The sequence below is a fragment of the Mandrillus leucophaeus genome, unplaced genomic scaffold, assembly GCF_000951045.1.
Source record: "Mandrillus leucophaeus isolate KB7577 unplaced genomic scaffold, Mleu.le_1.0 Scaffold1616, whole genome shotgun sequence".
Classification (NCBI taxonomy): Eukaryota; Metazoa; Chordata; class Mammalia; order Primates; family Cercopithecidae; genus Mandrillus; species Mandrillus leucophaeus.
In genome coordinates this window covers 151,866-173,327 of record NW_012101606.1, presented here as the reverse complement: position 1 = coordinate 173,327, position 21,462 = coordinate 151,866, and the positions used below count along the sequence as shown (strand labels likewise).

Here is a 21,462-nt window from a genome sequence, read left to right as displayed (position 1 = left end):
ATTCTATAATGATTATGTAATTACATAATGAAAACTCACTACATCAGAGGTCACAATATCTCCCAACTTCCAATACAGAATATTATCTATAACATCATCAGCTTCAAGGAGGATGCCTTCTCATTGCACATTTGCGTTTACTCAACAAACACTTGAAAAAGGAATATGGAACAGCAGTTATCATTCACTCTAAGGTGCCAGCAAGAGTTAATTTTCCATAAAATTTTGTTTCAAAGGAAGGTCATCTCCTACAGTCTCCCAAGCCTATGATCCACAAGGCTCATGCAGAATTAAAATAGAACTCTGTACTCAACCTCCACACTACTACACAGATTTTAAAGAATTTTGCCTCATTCCTGTGGACCAAAGTATGAAAAAAAATCTTGTATACTGCTAGCATATAAAGCTCAGAGAATTATGTTTATACCTTTGCATAATTAAATTTATTCTCTTTTATTTGAAGAAAAAAAGAAGGGGCATTCCTGGACCAGAATAAAAAGCGGAACGCAGAAAAAAATCCAACAACATGGTAAGCAGGCAAAGTGAGGTCGTTACAGCTTTTGAGTTTATTAGGGCACTGCCCATTGTATTCTTGAAGGCCTGCAGTTCCCGAGGGCCTGGAGAGTTCTGTACCTCCTGTATCATTTAGGGTGTAGACTAACAGGCTGTGACAAGAGGCCTGAGAATGCAATGGCTTCAACAATATGGTTTCTCATGCATGTAATAGTCCAGAGGCCCACAGTTAATAGGGAGGTCTTATCATCCTCAGCATGGCTTTTTTTAGTAGCTCAAGAAATTTTTATTAATCTGGAAAAATGTCCTTAAGAGGGCTAAATGAAGAAAGCAAGGTGTATGTGTATGTGTGTGCACCTGTAAAATATATATATACATATATATGCAACCATATTTTATGTGAAATTTGTACTTGTGAAAGTGTGTTTTTATGTATCTATCAATCCTTACATAGATATATGTAATTATTTATCTGTGTGTATAAAGAGATATAAAGCTATAGAAAAATCAATGGCAGTTCATTTATAAAGATATATGCAGTGGTTACATTTAGTCAGTATAATAGAGGTGATGTTTATATTTTTATTTGTGGTATTTAAATGTACCAGTGTGTATTAAAATTTTTAAAATATTCAAACTTTATAATGAAAAAGCGTTCTTTAAAGGTAACATATGCCAAAAGAAAAACCTAAGGGAATATTTTTGAACAAATCACCATCTGGAGATAGCTATCCTCATCTGTGGCTATCTCCAGATGATGATGTTTTAGACCATTTTATTTTCTGAATTTTCCATAATTATATATATTATTTATTTTAGTCATGGTCTTAGGATTTCCTTCCTCCTAGTCAATGAAGGCTAAGTCTTATTTTCCAAATGATGCTCAGTTTTGAATCAGTGGATCTATATAGTAAGATTTTAGAGTCCTGTTGAAAATTGTTCATTTTCACCAATCTATATATCTTCTGTTCTGTTCTTGCCAGTTTAAGTGTCTGCCCGGTTTGTGGATGTACATTTTTGTTTGGAAAGAAAAACAAGTGGTTGCATTTATTTTAAGAATGGGTGTTTTTAGCCGGGCACGGTGGCTCACGCCTGTAACCCCAGCACTTCGGGAGGCTGAGGTGGATGGATCACTTGAGGTTGGAGTTCGAGACCAGCCTGGTCAACATGGTGAAACTCCGTCTCTACTAAAAATACAAAAATTTGCTGGATGTGGTGGCGGGCACCTGTAATCCCAGTTACTTGGGAGGCTGAGGCATGAGAATCACTTGAACCTGAAAGGCAGAGGTTGCAGTGAGTCAAAATTGTGCCACTGCACTCCAGTCTGGGAGACAGAGAAAGACTGTCTCTAAAAAACAAAACAAACAAACAAACAAAAAACAAGAATGAATGTTTTCAAATTAAAAAATTATTTGGACTGAGTCATTATAACATTTTCATTTAAGTCTCTGTGTATTATCCTAACAAATTCTAAGAGACTTCAATCTACAATTAAATCCTGTGTGTAATTTAGAAGTCGACACTCCCAAAAGCAGAAGATGCTCTGGACACCTGCTTGAGGTTCCTTGTCTGAGTGTCTGAAGAAACCCAGAACTCCCTCACTTGAGTTTGGTCCAGCCTGACAGCTGTTGTTCTGCCCAGTTCTATTAATACATTTTCCCCTGCCTATCCCCAGATAACAGCAAACCCGGTGGCCAGCTGGTCCCTAATGAAGAGAAGGCAAAAGTGAATCTGCAAGGCCTTTCCAAGATCAGCGGTAAGATAAAGTTTGTACCACTTTTCATTTGCCCTTCAGGTCAATGCAAATGTTGTTGAGGTTTTGAGGAGCCTAGAATCTTTATTGTTTACTAGTCAAACTTAGTCAATTTCAGAGCTGTGAAATCTAAAAAAAAAAAAGCAAACCCATTAGAAGCCAGGGTTGTAAGTTGATTGTATTCATATCATAGATCTTATCTCTCTAGGTTCTAAAGTTGTTTTCCTCTGTGTTTTATCTGATTTTCCTGGAAATTCCTTTGACTTAAATCATTCGCTAATGAAAAAGGCTAGACCTGGTAAATTGTAAGCAGAATACAGGTTTATTCTCTCACTGCCCTTTCAAGTCCTCTTCCTAGATGAGTTATTTCCTGTCCTGAGCAACCCCTATCACTTTCCTACTTCCTTTTCACAACAATAAGAGTCTCCTTTCAGTAGCTGAGAGTCTTTCTGACCAAGTATTAAAACTCCAATGTCCTCCCCAGTTTAAAGCATTTAAAGCACCTTCCCTCCTTTAGCCTGGGCAAGCCTTAGTCTGGAACACATACAGTTGGGGGTGACATAGTCAGTGTCTTCTCTTATTCTCTCTTGGCCCTATCCCCACTCCATAGCTGTTGGCTTGGTCCCATCCAGGACTGGGGAGGTGAGAGAGAGGGGTGAGATCAGAGTGTGGAGGTGTCTTGCCTGACAGGTGCAGCCGTGAAATGACATTACAAGTGGTTGATGCGCAATCACTAGCTCTTTCTTCCACGAGATGCTTTCATCAACTCTCCTGCAAGGGAAGGGGAGGGGTCAGGCATCACAGCTTGACTTGTTTTGAAAGAAATAGAGGTTTACTTCTACAACCTGGATGTGAGTGAAGGGCTGAACCTAGCATCATCAGTTCCACCAACTCTTTCTATGGTCGCATAGGTGGACTGGTGCATTGTCTTAGGATGTGGGTGCTTGAAACTTGGGTGATCAACTCAGCCTACTTGCTTGGGACTTTCCTAGTTTTGCCAGTGAAACTCTCATGTCCTGGGCACCCCCTTTGTCCTGGACAGACCGGGACAATTGGTCATTCTACTTGGTACTTACTGGATTGTTCCCAACCGTTGGGACTTGAAGTGAAATTTTGAGAAAGCAGGAGGAAATTGAAAACTCTGTCACGCTTCTTTCTAGAGGCTAATTAACACCAACCGTAACAATTATTTTAAAATAACTTTAAATTATATTCTGGCCACCATAGTATTTATTAGGGCTTGTGATAGGGTTTCAGTGTTGTGAAATGGGTATTACAGCCATTTAACACAATAATATTTGACACAATAATATTTGAATCCTGCCTTGTTCAGTCACTCGATTCTGAGAGTAAAACACAGTAGTGCTGTATTATGAATTTGCTGTATTTAAGCTCCAGATTGTTCTGTACCAAAAGCTCCATAGACTAGAGTAGACTTCATGGTGTTTCCTTTTTCTCCCTAAAAATATGAGGCCTCAACAAATGTAATGAAAGCTAAATCTGACACACCCACTAGTCCCAGAAAAGATGTAACCAGACAGAAACAGATAGAGAGAAAGGAAGAAATAACTCTGTATTAGCTGGACTGTCCAAGGTTGTGGCCAGAGCTCTAGTGCCAAGACTGACTGGAGTATAGGAGGGAAAAGAGCAGCAAGAGTATAACATCTGGATCTATTCTCACTGTACGGTGAGCGGGGACCCTCAGAGAAGAGGGAGAGATGAAGCAGTGAAGAGGAGAGACCTGGAGATGTCCTGGCCTTCCAGAGTCCCCTTGGCATCTTTCGTGGGAGAAGAGGGGAGGAGAGCTTCTCAGAGAGCCACACCTGTGTGGCTGATGTTCTATTGCCTGGAAACCTCATCTTCCAGAGGCAGGCAGCAAGATGGAGCAAAAAGATTAATATGCCTCATGGAGAACCACATTTCCACCTCTTTAGTACTTTTTCTTAGCCCTTGGCTGTTACTATAGAAGCCTCATACCTCCCTATACAAGTTTATTAAACTCTCCTAAAGCTCTTCTTTGAGCACCTATTATCTTGGTTAAATATTAACAGGATGACAACTTGTAAATATGAAACTTGTTTGATCTTGGGATAAGATGTCCGTAATTATCAGTATTGGTCCCTTGGGCCATTTGGGTCTTAAATGGGTAAAAACCTGATCAGTAAGTGTGTAGTCTAAAGACCAGAAAGTGGAATCATATTACTAAGCCATAGGTCCACTTTGGGTCTGATTGGTCTTTTCCACTTTGCTGGCCTAATATGCTCATAATATGCTTAGAGTTTAGAGTACTTAGGAATAAGTAGGTTGGAAAATATTTCTCCATGGGGTCTACATGACCCTGACCAGCACCCCCAGATGGTGGTCATTGGATGGTGGACATTCAGCACAAGAAGGAAGAAACATTTTGCTTTCCTGCCTTGGAAAATAAAACACATTTGAACGATAGTAAACCTTGAGAGGCCCACCCACAGCCAATTAACGTGCACACGGGAGAACCTCATCGGCCGCAGCGTCTGCCATGTCAATCCTTAATTACCATTTGGAATGAAGGCTGTGGAAGTCTCAATTCTACCCATTCCTCATGGTTAACTTTCTTCTGATTAGTTTCTTAGATTCTAATATTTCTTTTTTCCAAAGCCATGTGGACAAAGCCCTGGTCACATTTACTATTACTTTCAGCACAAAGGTACGAATATCTTCCCTCCATGTGATATGTGCAGCATACATCTCACCTATGGAACACCTAATAGGGTTTCCCTTAATTCACAGAACTGTCATTCATTTTTGTCTCTGCTAAGAGAAACCCAAATGCCTTCACTTAATTTTGTAGTTTTGTCTCAATTTTCTCTGAATATTTTAGTCTCTGTAATGACAGTAATCATTATTTTGATCTTGCAAAGATTAAATAAATTAGTGGATGTGTAAGTGTTTAACATGTATTATATGCCATATATATTTTTCAAAGATATATATTTGAAATGAAATATGAAAAGAACCTTCAAAATATGAAATGAACCTTCAAAACATGAAATGAACCTTCAAAATATGGAATGAAGTATTTATACTGTTGCTTGACATATATGTGGAATACTGATTTCAATTCGTTTTTTTCCTAATATAAGAATAGGAAAATGAAATATAAAGTAAACCTAATATTAGCTATCTAATTCTTCATACCTTAAAGGCTAAGGTTTAAATTTTTTTATTTATACATTAAACTGGCTTTTGGAAAGTTACATTTAAATGGAATTTTTGAAAAGCAGCAATATGTTTAATACAGTTGCTCGTTTGTGACTGTGATTATATTATTCTATTTTCTCAGGGAGTAAGAGAAGCAAACCTGGAACCCGCTTCACTCAGAGTGACAGAGCTCCACAGAAAAGGGTCCGATCGAGAGGTAAAAAAGAAAAGAGGAATGCACTTTCAATAACTAAACATCTAATTTCCTGTGCTTTATGCTGTATTTTCAGTAATAAACCTATTTCCTTAATTGTTTTATGAAACTGTACTAACTGTTGAGAAATGTATCCTATTAAGTCATTTTCCAAAATGTGTCAAGGAAAGAAGGAAGTAAGTTGGTGATTGATCTACAATCAGACCCTGGGGGCTCAGGGGCCACTAAAGTGCTACTTCCACAGAAATGATAAATTTCAAGGCTGGAGATAGCCCATTGCTGTATAAAGGGTATAACCCATAAGTGATTTAGCTGACCTTCCTCTGGCTACACAGAATGCCACAGGTTGCGCACTAAGGTTGAACCAGAGTTGTGGTTAGAGATCTGTGTCCTAAGGCTTTTTGGCTTTTTTTTTTTTTTAATCTTTGACTGTGTGGTCTTGTGCTGACCACTTGGCCTTCTTTGCCTTGGTTTCCTCATCTGGGAAGCTAGAGGGTGAATTAGGCCAACCACCCTTCTTATTAGTCCATCTCAGTCTAAATAGTCTGCCCTTTTCAAAACCAGTCTCAGGACCAAGGGCCGCTCCCCCTGCCCGTCATGGCCTCCACTCCTCTGTTTAGAAGGGCAGGATTCGCTGCTCATCCTCCTGGAGTTTTTCTTTGAAAAACTTTCACACCTACTTCTGTGGTATCAGGTTCCCAGTTCCCCACTCCCTGCTCAGTACAATTTTCAGATTATTCTAGAGCTCCCTGAGCTCCTTTCTCAGCTGTGGAGAAAGCTGATAGGAGGGGAAAATGGAGCAAAGCAGAGAATAAAAGCAGAAGGCAGGCGCCATCTCCATTAGGTTATCTCATCATTAGCCTCTCCCTCCTTGACCAGTCAGTGCTCAAATGGGAGACTGATTATGGTCTCCAGCTTCATCTCTGGCTACCTAACTGCAGCAAAACAGCATAGCTGGAGAGCGCCCATCAAACCAATGACAACAACTGTATGTTTCATTGTCATATAAGAATCAGTGGAGCTTACTACATTGGAAGTTAAAACAGTTTTACTGAAGTCTAATTTCTCCAATATTTTGTGTGACATTTGAAAGGTGAAATTGGGGCCCACATTGTGTAGTTATGTATAAAAAATGCCACTTGGAAGAAAGACTTTGAAACTCTAGAGATTTATGCAATAGAATTTCTTAAGTAGTCTTTGTGCCTTTGTAGGATTTACTTCAGTGGGGAAGGGGGATGTGCCTTTGCAAAGTGAGACACAATGAAGAAATCCTCTCTTTCAGCTTCAAGAAAGCACAAAGATGAAACTGTGGGTTTTCAGGCTCCTTTACTTCCGGTGACCTGTGGTGGGGTGAAGGGAATTTTACATAAGGAGAAATTGAAACAAGGTGGGTTTCATGGTCTTCTTTAAATTGCAGCTCCTATCTGAAGGCATCACAAGTAGTGGGGAATTATCATGTGAATTACACATCATTCAAGGAGTTTGGCCCCAGTTTGGCTTGAGGGAAGGAGGAAGGGATTTCTAAGATGACATTTTCAGACTTTAAGAAATCACACCCATTAGATGCTCACTCGCACACGGAGTGTCCAGGGGTTGCCCAAAGAACCAAAGAGAAGTGCAGGAACGTCAATTTGCAGATGGAAAATGTCACATATTTTACTTTGAATCAGACAGAAAAGGGAAGAGGCCCTCAACCTCGACCTTCATATTCTCTCCCCCTTCTGGAGTGCCATCACCAGGGCAGGGTGCTTGGCTTAGGGTGATATTCACAGGCTTTAACATTAGGAAGCCTGAGCTCCAGCCTTGGCTGTGCAGGGGTGACTGTTCCATTCTGAATAGAGAAGGGGACCTTTCTGAATGTGAAAGTTCTCATCTAAGAGAGGGAACAATAATGAAAAACCTGCCTCATGATGTAGCTGTGAGAATTAATTTACATATTAACGTAAAATATTTTGTAATTGAAAATTATAAAACTTTGTCAAAATCATCTATCAGAATGGCCTTCATCTCAGACCTCTCTTAACTTGGCTCTTTGAGCACCAATTAATATAAATGTTTTCATTGGGACTTTTTTTAAACAGCTTAACTGAAATAGAGTTCACATCTCATGTAACTCACCACTTAGAATATACCAGTCAATGATTTTTTTTGTATTTTCACAGGATTGTATAGCCATTATTATCATCTCATTTTAGAACAATTTGTCCTTCACTAAAGGAAACCTCATGTCAATTAGCAGTCAATGCCCATTCCCACCTTGCCCCAATGCCCAGCCCTAAGCAGCTGCTCATCTATTTCCTGCTCTATAGATTTGCTTATTCTAGGCATTTTCTACAAATGGAATCCTATAATACATCTCCTTTTATGACTGGCTGCTTTTAATAAGCATGATGTTTTCAAAGTTCATTCATATTGAATGTATTGGTACTTCATTTCTTTTATTGATAAATCATATATTTCATTGTACAGATACACCACATTTTGTTTATCCATTCATCAACTTGGGTTATTTTCACTCTTTGGCTGTTATAAATAATGCTATTTTGAACATTTGTGTAACAAATTTGGTGTGAACATATTTCGGTTCTTTGAAGTGTATATTCAAGAGAGGAATTGCTGAGTCCAATGGTCATTCTATTCTTAACTTATTGAGGAAACACCAAAGTGTCTTCCACAGTGGCTGCATTATTCTATATTCCCACGAGAAATGTGTGAAGGCTCCCATTTCTCTACACACTCACCAACACTTGTTATTGTCTGTCTTTTTTATTAAGATACTAGTGGGTGTGACGTGGTATCTCATTGTGATTTTGCTTTGCATTTCCCTAATAGCTGATGGGGTTGACTATGTTTTATATATAACTTAAATTTTCTATTAGGTAACATTTCACAATTATTTTTTAGTATCAGCTACCCGTGATTGCACAGATGAGAAAATCTCTGTTCAATAATGCCCTAAAACCGAATGAAAAATGTTGTAATAGAAGGTGCACATGTTGCTGGGGTGGCCTCCTGAGCCACAGGGCACTCATCTCAGACTGTACCCCTACCTAAGGATTCTGCCTCCACGTTGCCCCCAGAGCCATCTGCAGACTCAGGCCTGGTCTCTACCCCCAGAATTCAAAAGCAAGTTGGAATCCTCTCATCTTTCAGAATTACTTGCTTTTCATTCTGCAAGTGCTTTTGAAATGCTTAAAAGGTTGCTCTTGTTGGCAACCATCACTTTCTTCATGGATGAAGGTCAAAGAAATGTGCACCCCCGCCAGGAAATATCCTTAGAGGGGACTTTCAGGCTGGATGTGAGGCCTCTGAAGTCTGAGAGGGAAGGCCAGACCCTCCCGCTATTGATCTTGATCAGAAATTGGGTGGTTCTAGATACAATGTGGTGAGTGGCCACAGTCTGAGCACTGGGAACAAAGAGGGCTCAGGATCAACTTACCCTGGTCTTACAGGAAGCTTCTTGAAGTGTATACAGACTGAGGATGGAAATTGGTTCACCCCCGGGGAATTTGAAACCAAAGGAGGCTACGCAAGAGCAAAGAACTGGAAGCTGAGTGTGCGCTGTGGCGGGCGGCCCCTACAAAGGCTGATAGAGGTATTCCAATGACAAGGGGCCAGACCTGTACCCCTTCCTGTTGTTCCCCAATAATGAAGAGACTGTTTATTCACCAAATATTTGTTAGGTTATAGCTAAATCCTTGATGCCAGTGAGTTTATCCTCTCACTCAGGAGAGAGGGACCCCATATTCATAACCACACTACAGTGCAACACATTGATATTGTACAGGGGCTCCATCAGGATAGATGCAGCAGCTTGGAGGAAGAAAGGGTCATTCTGACTAGGGTGGATGCAGACAATTTTGTGCACTGAGAAAAAGAAGAGAGTCGATAGTCAGGCAGGGCAAGAAGATACTTCAGAGAAAGAATGACCTGAAAACCAGAATGGCATTAAAACAAGAACCATAGTAAAACTATTAACAGGTCTGTGGATTTAGGTAGATAGATTGCATACAGTAAGGCACAATTCAGCAACTGAGGTTGTCTGTGGAGCGCTTTAATGCCAGGCTAAGTAATACAAATCTGTAATTGAGATAACAAGGAATTGGCGAAATCTTCTGAGATTGAAAATGACATTTAACACAGTATTTTAGACAACAATGGGGTTTTGAAATGTCTTCACTGTTTCCCCTGGTAGCAAACCTATACTCAGTCTGGAATGCTTAGCTCAAATGTTACCCTCTTCCTTAAATATTCACTGACCTAGCCATGGGTCCTCCCTTCCCAGGGTTCCTGAGCCCCCTACTAATGCCCTTTTTTCACTGTTTATATTTATCCTTCTGTGAGTGCTTTTTGTCTGTAGATGTCTTTAGGTTTTCCCATCTCCATGTACCCAAGATTGATCAGAGTGACTGACACCCAGTAGCATGCAATAAGTGGGTGCTGCTTGGATAGCTCTGGTGTAGGGACTCCAGCTGGGAGTGGCCCTGGTGGAACTGGAAAAGAGGTGATAGATGGTATGAGATTATGAACGAAAACCTCTTAGGACTTAGGAAAGAAGCACAAGAGAAGGGAAAATGATCCTGAAAATGATTTTCTGTTGATTGGAGTCTAGAAGCACAGGTGAAGAGAGGGAGATGGTTTCTCATTAGACATCTTGGGTTTGAGCTGGCAGTGGAACACTCAGGTAGAAGCATTTAGGAAGAGGTTGGAAATGCCAGACTCACAAAACAGAAACACAGGCTGACTATGAATCTTGGTCTTTTTATGTTTCAGGAAGGATCTCTACCTAATCCTCCAAAAATACATTACAGGAACCAGAAGGTGATTATTACATAATTTTCTACAGATTCTTGTCACATAACTGATTTAACATGTACGACATCTTATTTTATGAAGTCTCCAATTGGGTAATTATAATTAAGCTTTCACCTTCTCCACTACCCACGTTTAAATTTTTTTATGTATGCCTTCAGAGTTGCTACTTTCAATACTATGTGTATATAAAGCTAGGTCCTCTTTGGATTAAACTGTATCAGATGGAGATGCTGAGGAGCCATCAAAACAAACCTCCTGAATGTGTTTTAGCAACAGATGCAGATGTTCTAAGAGTGTCAAAGTTGGAAAATCCAACACGGTCATGGAATACATAAAAATATTTCATAATAAGATGAGAATATCATCTCCAACTCAAAATCAGATTTTTTCCATTGATGTTATTGTTTTCTAACTTTTGTGAAATTGATAGAGCCAACGTTTCCTCCCAGTCACTTGAGACGTGTATAAAACCATATATTATTTCATGAAATAGATAATAAAAAGAATATTTCTTTTCCGATCTTTCACATCCTCTTTCACCTTCCAAAAAAAAATGTACACACAGATACACAGAATTCTTTCTCAACGGGAAATTATTTCCCTTCGTCAAGATGGTGCCATTGGGGAGGAAGATCTCCAGAGGCGAATGTATTTTACAGGAGGGGCTGACCAGGAAAACCTTTTATGTTGATGCCACCTCTTTGGCTCTACCAGAAAGACTGTGCAGACCTGCTTTTTATCTGTGAAAGTGATTTTCCCTTCACTTAAAGAACGTGACAAATAAATAGGTTAAGTGCAGTGTAGATTCAGGACAAGGTGATGGTTTTTCCAAGACTGAGTATGAATGAGAACCTGAGGAGAGGGAAGAGAAAAATGTCATCCTTGTGCACTTCAGGTAGAAATGCGCATTCAAGACATTGACAGACTTCTAAAACAGCTCACACATAGCTAGCCACTGGGCTTCATATTCCATTGGGAACCTGAGATCCAGGCCTTTACCTTATCTGATATACTGGCTGATTTGAATTCTCAGCCACTGAGATATTTCATCCACTGGGTTTCCTGAAGGGAAACTATTACGTCACCTTTTCAGTGACTACACTAAAGACCAGCCTCTCTACCTTTCCCCAGGTGCCGAGAGTAACTCAGTCTGGATGACCCAAATGAACTGGACATTTCCAACTAACCGACTCTCCCCCTCTTCTGAGGTGCAACACTTAGCAGCAACAAGCTGCAGTTGCCTCTATGTGTTGTGTCTCCTCATGGGGAGAACAGAGGTCCCCTAAGTGGCAGATCCAGGATCCATTACAAACTCCATGGGTCCTCTGTGCCTCTCAGAGCTTCTCTTGCTGGCAAAGCCATTTGGCTTCTGGAAACTTCAGTGTCACTATCAGTGCCACATGATAGTGTCTCTGCTCAGGCTCATGACAAGGGCCACATAAACCTTTTGGTGGCAGCTGAGGTGTAAAACAATCTGATATACTCACCCAGAATAATTGTTGTATGCTAATGCTTGCTTAAGAGACTCTAGTATTTTTTTTTTTTTTTTTGGAGACAGAGTTTCACTCTTGTCATTCAGGCTGGAGTGCAGTGGTGCGATCTCAGCTCACTGCACCCTCCGCCTCCGGGGTTCAAGCGATTCTCCTGCCTCAGCCTCCCAAGTAGCTGGGATTACAGGTGCCCACCACCACACCTGGCTAATTATTTGTATTTTTAGTGGAGACGGGGTTTTGCCATGTTGGGCTGATCTTGAACTCTTGAAACAATATTCATTTATTCACCCATTCAACATATACTTATCAAGCACATACTAAATTCCAAAGGCCATTACAAAAGATTGACCTGAAAAATCATTTCAGGCCAGGCATGGTGACTCAAGCCTATAATGCCAGCAATTCGAAAGGCTGAGATGGGAGGATGACTTGAGCTCCGGAATTTAAGACCAATCTGGACACATCGGGAGATACCACTTCTACCAAAAAAAAAAAAAAAAAAAAATACCCAGGCATTGTGGTGCACACCTGTAGTCCTGCAGTAGCTACTTGGGAGGCTGATATGGGAGGATCACTTGAGCCTGGGAGGTCCAGGCTGTAGTAAGCTGTGATTTCATCGTGGCACTCCAGCCTGGGTGACAGAGTGAAACTCTGTCTCAAAAAAAAAGAAAAAAAGGAAAAGATTGTTTCAATTTTATTGTAAACATGGATGAATTACAAATGGGTGAGGTAGGAGATTCTAGGCTAGTCAGAGAGGCAGTCAGTGACAAGGTCACTTCTCAGGTGCTTGTGCTTTGGGTCACACTTGTTTATAGCCTCTGTACCCTGGGCTAGAGACAAAAGCTGAGGCTGCCTGTATCCCAGAAGGAAAAGGTGCCAACTCCTGCAATGGATATCCAAAAACAATCTAAATAAATCTAGTGGGTTACCTCTTAAAAGACAGTCAGTCAACCTGACATCTTCTTGTGCTTTGGATAGAAGGGAGAGTGGGAGACGCTCAGGAAGAAGAGCTGCAGCACAGAGGACCTTGGAGGCATTTTATCACCAGGGCTTTGTCCCTAATGGAGCTGCAGAAAGCAGTGTTCTTCTTCTCTGGGATACTTGCATGGCCTCCAGGACTCTGGGCCCTGGGGTACTTGGAGGATGTGGGGGATAAGTTCTCAGCCTGATTATTATTGCAGCTCTTCTGGGTGGGATGACACAAAGGCCAAGTTTAGGAAATATGCCTGAGGGCCCCTTGGAGTAAAAGGACAAGTAGAGCTTCTCTGACTTGGCCTGTGCGAACTAGGTCCAGACTCCCTGCAGGGAATGGGATTTGCATTGGGCTGAACAGTAGTACTTGGGGACTTTTTCTTCCCTCAGTAGATATATAGGTCCAAAAAATCAGATATGAGGTAAAGGGAAGACTGTTTAAAAAGTAAAATTTTAGACAAAATAAATTTAATAGCATTTATTGGAGCAAAGAGCAATTCATGAATTGGGCAGCGCTCAGAACAAGAAGAGGTTCAGACAGCTCTGCTGCAGCAGCCCAGACAGTGAGGCCAACACAGGAATAAGTCAGAGAAACTATATTTAATGGGTTATCACAGAAAGATGCTAATTAGAGGTAGATGGCGGATTCTAGTCGGTAAAGTCTCTAGTGTCATTTTACTGTTCACATCAGGTTTCAGTTTATTTACATAGGAAATTAAAGCACTGGAGTCACCCCAGCCTACTGGCCTTCTCCTCCCAACTATTTTTTTACAACTGGTTCCTGAATCCCTTCAAAGATGACTACTTAAATTTAAGTAAGTGATAGATGGAAACAATGCATTCAGTATCGTAAATCAATCTTTCTGTTTTTTCAACAGAGAATACTGAAGTCTCACAACAATAGCTCAGTGGACCCTTGTGTAAGTACAAATTCTGAGCTATGACCCCCAGAGTATTCCACTCCTTTCTCCAGGGATATGTTCTGTGCCATGACTGCTACTCCCTGAAGCATGTTCAGTCTCAGTTGGAGTATGTTGCTGTGTGTGATGAGCAAAGAATACCAGTTGCATCACCCAAGCCAGGTAGATGTGCCTGGCTCTTGGGTGTCTCAGTGTGAAAGCACCCTTCCCATGTGTTTCAGTAGAAACCTTCCAATGTTCTTATTTCCTTATTCTCTTGGATAGTGAGTATGGGAGGCTGAGCTCTAGACCACTGAGGTCTCTTGAGACAGAGCTTGAAGTGGTAATGGGTAGGGCTGGCCTGGTGACTAAGGGGAAGGAGTAAATGTGAGAGGATAACAGCATTCTCAAGTAGGAGGTATGGATGAAAGGGAAAGTCCCAAAAGTGCACTCCAAGGTGCAGGTAGAGCTGAAGATCGTCTTAAGCATCAGGCCGAAGGAACAGAGCATGCCAAGCTCTTATGTTTAAGGTGTGGAGTCTGTCATTAGTCCTGTGAAGGAGTACATACAGGACAAGAGGTCCTTTACAGAGCCCCTATGACCAGTCTCAGGGAAGCCATTAGGCTGATGAGCTGGTTAGGACTGAAACCATCATGACCTAGTAAATCCTGAGGCATTTTAACTCAACTGCTTATCTGGTGCTCAGTACTATGCAAACTTTCTGATCCCATGGGCCCCATCCATTCTCTACTTGCTATATGGCTGCCTGCTTTGGGTTCTACCGAAATCATGGATGAGTTCTTTCTCTAAATGAAATTCTGGTTTGCTCCTTTTCATTGCAGTGAGATGTCAATTTTAGGTAAGGTCACTTTCTCGCAGAACTCCAGGAGGCAGCACTCACATAGAATATCATGCAATAATACTGACACATAATACTTAACTGAGGAGGGATGCTCAAATAGTTTTATACACACCTTACCTCCAAAGCAATCCTCCAACAAGATTTAGTTCTTATCCACACTGATTTTGACGCCCAGCCAACTCAGGGACTCAGAACAGTTAAAACGGTCCTGGAGGTCAGTGCTTGTGTGGCTGATTTTGTATAAGCTTGACATGGAGGTTTATGTCTCACAGCCCACAGCCAGATGTTTGTGGGAAAAAGAGGAAAACAGTTCCAGCAAAGGTATGGTCACCACTATTAATAATTTTTCCAAGGCCAATAACAACATTGACTTATAATATACCCATGCCTCCATAACCAGACTTTGCTCAGGTTGAATCTCAAATTATCCTGTATCCTGGAGTCACCTGAAGCGCTTTAAAAAATATTGTTGCCTGGATCCCCCTTCTAGGGAAATTCTAAATTAATCAATCTGGACTATGTAGGACTTGAACATTAGAATTTTTTTAAGGTCCCCAGATGATGCTGATACATAGAATTACCTATTCTGTCACCTAAAGAAGAATACCAGTGCCTGCACCTCAGCCCTGACCCAGTGATTCAGAATCCCTGGTGCTGGGTTCAGGACATTAGCATTTTATGTACTCCTGAGATGAGTCTAATGTCCAGCCAGACCAACAACCAAAGAACCAGAGAAATCAAATCTCTTCTTGAAAAGATATAGATTTGGAGGAAAAAAATGGCAGATCGGAGGCAGGACCAACTTCCACCTCCGACTCAGACAGACAGAACAGCATGATGAGACTCACATCGTGAACTTTTGCTACAAGAGCCAGCACAGGAACATTCCAGCAAAATAAGGAATTCACAGACCCTTTGAAAGAAGTGGCTTGCCACTGCAAACTCTGTGAGACAGCCAAAACACAGTTCTCAACGTGTGAGAGGGAAAAAGTCCACCTCTGAACATATATCCTCACTGGGGAACCTGAAAATCCAGATCACGGGAGAAGGATTTCACCTAACCTAGAGCTGAAATGAATTTAGAGAGCTGGGCAAAATATAAAAGTAGAAGTAGCAGCAGACAGAGCCCTGTAGGCACTCCACACAGGGCCACATGGGGGCTGCGCTCAGGAACAGTGGAAACAGCCAGTGGCTGTGGAGGGTGGGCTGTCCCCTGCTTCCAGAGGGAGAGTGTGATTGGCTGGTTTGAATAATTCCATGGCTGGCAGGGAAACGAAATCAGCTAATCAAAAATAAGCAGAAGGTGCAAGCAGTCCTCTTGATCAGAAGTGTTGGTAGGAAACCTTATCTGCAGGAGCAGAGCCAGGGGAGAACTTGTAGATAGACCATTCTAGGCCCTCCCAGTGTTACCAGACGTCCAGGCTGCACATAATATTGAACTCTAATTTTAGTCCTTACAGCACTTTTCCCTTGAACGACAAAGGGCTCAGTCACAGACCGGTTCTTTGTCATGAATACACATGCATTTGTCTACAATACAGCCTCTATGTATTGGTCTCTATATTTGTTCTATAAATTCTGTTGGTTTTTAATGACTGGAATTTGCTCCACAACACGTGGATGCAAATACTATCATATTTTAACTTCACTAAATCAAATTAAATCTAGCTAAAGGTCTCATATATTGAGACTGGTGAGAAATGGAGAATTAGTTGATTTCCCATTCTTTTTATAGAACAAAGCACCAGCTCTTTTATGGGCCCAGGAAATGAGGAGAGGGCCTCCATCTTCAACACTGTATGATGCTGTTACCATGGTCCTTGGTCATTAGAGATGACATCTTTGCACCTTACAATCCAAATTAGCCAAGTCATGGGAGATCTTCTGTCAGGCTCCCCAGAGCCAAAGAGCTCTATGTGCCCCCTGTGACCCACCTGGTCATCTGTACTCATGGTCCTTCCCCCTCAGAGGTCGGTGTAGAGCCCTCCAGGCACAAAACCCACAGCCTAGAAACCCCTAACTAGGCCCTCTCTTCAACTCATGGGAAACTTATGGCCAAGAATATGGCATGTGATGATATCTCAGAAGCTTATTCCGTTATATGTAATTCTCTGGGTCTCCATTTCATGAGTTGATTTGTAGTATAAGCAAATGTATTTAACACGTTACTTCAAAACCTGGTTTTATCTGCAGCATAATACAATTATTCAGATTCCTATAAGATCATCCTCTTGCTTCGTTGCTCGTCTTTCTGCGTTATAATCTCTGGTTTTATAAGGAAAACATTTTTATTCTGACACATACCCCTGCCTCCTGAACTTCACTGCAGACCAGGATTTGTTCTGAAATCTCCATGCCATGCTTTTCCTTCATATCCCAGGGAGAAGCATACGCCTGTCCACACAGACTCACACAAGGCAGTGTGTTCTAGATGCCCAGAGGGGTGGCCTTCCTGAATCTTGCAGTTCCCAGTGACATGGAAACTCTTTTACCTTCTAGATGAGAAACTTGGATGAGTGTGAGGTGTGCCGGGACGGAGGGGAGCTGTTCTGTTGTGACACTTGTTCAAGAGTCTTCCATGAAGACTGTCACATCGCGCCTGTGGAAACTGAGAGGTGAGTGACATGCAGGCGCCTCTCCTTCCTCCTTTAAGGGACCTTCTGCCTGCCATGCGTGCTCTCCAGCAGAGCGCCCACTTGTGTCTAGATGGGGAAGGAGCAGGTTCGTCGGGTACTGGGACCCAGCAGTGTGTTCAGAGAGCAGCGGGAGACGCTGGCAGCAGGAGGTTCATGTTCTCTGTGCTCTCAAGGACCCGCCTCTGATATGCTGAGGCCAGTGCTGGGGACCTTTTGCCTACATACTGGTATTGTCCTTTCCTTCAATTTGGCAGGAGAGTCTCCTGTCCCAAGGGATTGAGGAAAAGAAACACCGGTTGTTTGTATTTTGTGCTTATTCATACAAGACAGGAAGCACGGTCTTGGGCTGATGGAGGCCCGAGGTCCCTGGAGCTGAAAGCCCAGTTTCTGAAACTCAGGCCTGACAGGCAGGGCTGCTTGTGCTCCCAGCAGCTCAGACAGGGAAAGGATAGTCCACATTCACGGTGACACCACCTTCCTTGGGCTTCTTGCCTGCTGCTACCGCTGATGCGAGGGAAAGGCCAATGGCTGGAGATCCCATGTGTGAATCCTGCATACTCTGGGAGGTATTCTCCTCCCTCCCATGGCTGAGCCCATCAGCCATTCCTGAAGGAAGACAGTGGCAGCCACAGGAATAGTGGCCGTTTCCAGGGTCCCTGCCCTCTGCTCACCCATGTCCAATCTCTCAGGACCCCGTGGAGTTGCATCTTCTGCAGGATGAAGGAGTCTTCAGGAAGCCAACAGTGTTGTCAGGAATCTGAGGTCCTGGAGAGGCAGATGTGTCCGCAGGAACAGTTGGTAAGTCAGATGCAAACCCCAAGCCTTCTCCTTTCCCCTCACACGTGAGCACCATGAACAAGCGCAGGGTCAGGGGAATTCACAAAAGGAGCCTGCTCTTCCGAGCCACACTTCAATCACACTGATAGAACACCCCAATTTGTTTGCACAAAAAATAACTCAGCCATGACATGTCTGTTTCCAAGAGCCACGCATGTTAGAGAAACTTGTGGAAGAAGGGTGTGAGTCGTGTGCTCCGTCTCATGCATGTGGGCTCATTCTCTCCAAGCTGCTTTTCATTTACGGCCTCTTTCTTTTGCAGAAATGTGAGTTCCTCCTCTTGAAAGTCTATTGCTGTTCTGAGAGCTCCTTTTTTGCCAAGATTCCATACTATTATTATGTAAGTAAAAACAGCAACCCATGATTACAGGCTGCCATGACATTACCTGACCCTGAAATGGGCCCTCGTGAGATTTGTGATCTTAATCCCACGGGGCAAGAGCACACGCTGTCGTTACAACCTTCACCTTGTTGTATTTCTGCTGGATTTTGTGGGAATCCACAGAAGGCAGACATTGAACTATGCTGGTAGCTTTTCCATTGGTATTTTTGTCACCAGATTAGAGAGGCGTGTCAAGGCCTGAAGGAGCCCATGTGGTTGGATAAAATCAAGAAAAGGCTGAATGAGCACAGTTACCCCCAAGTGGAGGGGTTTATACGAGACATGCGCCTCATCTTCCAGAACCACAGGGCCTCTTACAAGGTAGGTGGCTCTTCCTGCTTCCATTTCATTTCTTTCCATCCTTCCCCTCATTTTCTGGTGCCTAGAAAAATTTAGTTTCCCTCATCCTGTAATAAGCTTGCACAAGCAAGGGTTCTGGAAGTGACTGATTGTTTTCAGTTCAGAACTTAAGCTCTTCTTAGCAAAGAAACGGTGAGTCAAAAGGTGTCCCTGCAACCAGAACCCCAGGTCCCTGAGAGCTCCTCCCCGACCTGCCCCAGAGGAGACAGGAGCTCAGAGAGAGCAATTGAGTCCTGCCTGCTGCAGCATATAAAGAGAAGAGAATTTCATCTTAAAGTGATATTGTGCTTCTTATCTGCCCCCAATCCCAGAAATCCCAAACTCCAGATTCCTTTGCATGTGAAGAGACCATATGGTTAACACGGATTACCAGCAAGGAGTAGAAGTGACCGAGAAAGGAACAGATCAGTGATCTTACCTTATACCCTTCCACTATCTGAATTGTTGAAAGAGCATAGATTACTTTTCTAACCCACTGAAATAAGCAACCAAAGCCAAAGAAGTAATAATCCCAACTGTGGAAATGATTTCACTTTTCTGCCCTGTTAATAAGAAAGCATCATGCTGGTAAGAAACAGAAGTTACTGTTAGCTGCATTAGTTTTCAAGTTTAACCTGGTTAATGTAACTTAGGGTGTTTAAGATAAGAGTTCTACTTAATAATAGTATATTTCACACTTCAACATTGTTCAGAGAGTAAATATCAAATGTTCTCACCACAAAAAATGATAGCTCTTTGAGGTGATGGGTATGTTAATTAGTTTGACTTAATTATTCCACATAGCAGTCATAAATCACAACACTACCTTGTACTCCAAAATACATACCATTATAAATTGTCAACTTACAGTTTTTATTTTTTAAAGACAAGAGTCCTGATCATTCTCAGTTGAAAGGTGTCTAATGACACTAATGATAAGGAACATCGTTTTTGTCTTTATTATTTTTTTTTTTCCAGTATAACGATTTTGGTCAAATGGGACTTAGACTGGAGGCTGAATTTGAGAAGGATTTCAAGGAAGTGTTTGCTATTCAGGAAACAAATGGGAACAGTTGACTGGTTTAGTGGATGCTGAAGGCCTTCAGGAAATGGTACCCCAAAATATGCCACTGCCTTGCCACTGACTTCAAACTGAGAGCACTTGGGAAATAGCACAAGCAGGGAGGGGCTTTTCTCTGAGCCTCCCTCATCTGCCCAAAGACAAATCCTCAAAAGAAATTCGATCATCATGAATCACATCCCCAAGAATCTCACCAACCAGAGAAGAGTAACTGAGATCACAGGGAAGGAGATTGGAGGTGACACCAGCACAGACAGACTCTCACCTCTTCTCCTGAGGTCGGCTCGAGATAACATTTATTACTCACAAGACCTTTCTCCTCTGTTTTTTTTTGAGACGAAGTCTCACATTGTCACCCGGGATCGGAGTGCAATGGCGCGATCTCGGCTCACTGCAACCTCTGCCTCCCAGGTTCAAGCGATTCTCCTGCCTCAGCCTCCTGAGTAGCTGGGATTACAGGTGCCTGCCACCACACCCAGCTAATTGTTTGTATTTTTAATGGAGACAGGGTTTCACTATGTTGACCAGGCTGGTCTCAAATTCCTGACCTCATGATCCACCTGCCTCGGCCTCCCAAAGTGCTGGGATGTGACAAGAGTGAGCCACCGCGCCCGGCCACTTGCAAGACCTTTTATCTGAAAACCAGCCAAGCTTTATTCACGACACACTTCTTCCCTTTCCTCTCCCACTTCTGTGGCCAACTCCCTGCAGAACGCCCAAACCCCCATTCTTTTCGATAAAGATAGCTCATGATGGTGTATGAATGTCAATCATCTGACCCTTCTTGAAGTGTTAAATTTCGTGGGACTCCTGTGCAAACATGTATTATTAAAAATTTTTTCCTCCTGTTGATCTACTTATGTCAATTTAATTCACTCGTAGCTCAGCCAAAGAACCTAGCAGGTTAGAGGGAAGCCATTTTTCACTCCCCTGGAAAGCTGCTGGCATCCTGGCACCATCTCCTCTTCTGGCCAGGTCTTTTCATCCCCAGCTGCTGAGTGGTGGCTGCTAATGTCAGCAGTCCCCAGAGTATTACCCTTGATTGAATGGAATCAGCTTTACCTGGAAGTGACACCTGTGGCCTGAGGTCGGCCCCCTTGCCTCAAAGCAGGACCAAGGATGTGGTGTGCGGCTACTCTGTGCTCCCAGGAATCAGGCTGGAGATAGTCTCCAGCTGTTGCCACATCCTGGCTCAGCTTTTGCCCACATGATGAGCTTCCCCCACTCCCTTCTCAGTGAACGCTCACCATCAATCTCTTGCTTAAGGGACTTCATCCCAGAATGTGCTTCTGGGGAATGCAACCTAAGGTAATGGCCCCAGGAAGCAAGCTCTGAGGACAGGATTCTGGAGCTGGATCACTGTCTAGCCCAATGGTGCTGGGTGGAATATGGATAGTCCCAGAAGTGCTATCACTGAGCAGTTGCCCAAATTTTCACCTGTAGTAAAATGGATGAGCTACAGGTCAAGCTATGTACTAAAGTAGCT

At 42.5% G+C, this 21,462-nt stretch overlaps 1 protein-coding gene across 1 annotated transcript in view; it reads left to right on the top strand.

Moving 5' to 3' along the window:
* Positions 1-20,435, top strand: part of SP140L (SP140 nuclear body protein-like) — a 65,547-nt gene extending 45,112 nt beyond the window's left edge. The window contains exons 9-20 of the mRNA XM_011976034.1: positions 464-529; positions 2,189-2,269; positions 5,589-5,663; positions 6,943-7,047; positions 9,113-9,255; positions 10,434-10,481; positions 13,819-13,860; positions 17,201-17,316; positions 18,027-18,135; positions 18,437-18,514; positions 18,734-18,877; positions 19,874-20,435. Of these exons, the coding sequence (XP_011831424.1) occupies positions 464-529; positions 2,189-2,269; positions 5,589-5,663; positions 6,943-7,047; positions 9,113-9,255; positions 10,434-10,481; positions 13,819-13,860; positions 17,201-17,316; positions 18,027-18,135; positions 18,437-18,514; positions 18,734-18,877; positions 19,874-19,972 (1,106 nt within the window). The 3' untranslated portion in view covers positions 19,973-20,435. The remainder of the gene's footprint in view (positions 1-463; positions 530-2,188; positions 2,270-5,588; positions 5,664-6,942; positions 7,048-9,112; positions 9,256-10,433; positions 10,482-13,818; positions 13,861-17,200; positions 17,317-18,026; positions 18,136-18,436; positions 18,515-18,733; positions 18,878-19,873) is intronic.
* Positions 20,436-21,462: the final 1,027 nt, after the last annotated feature.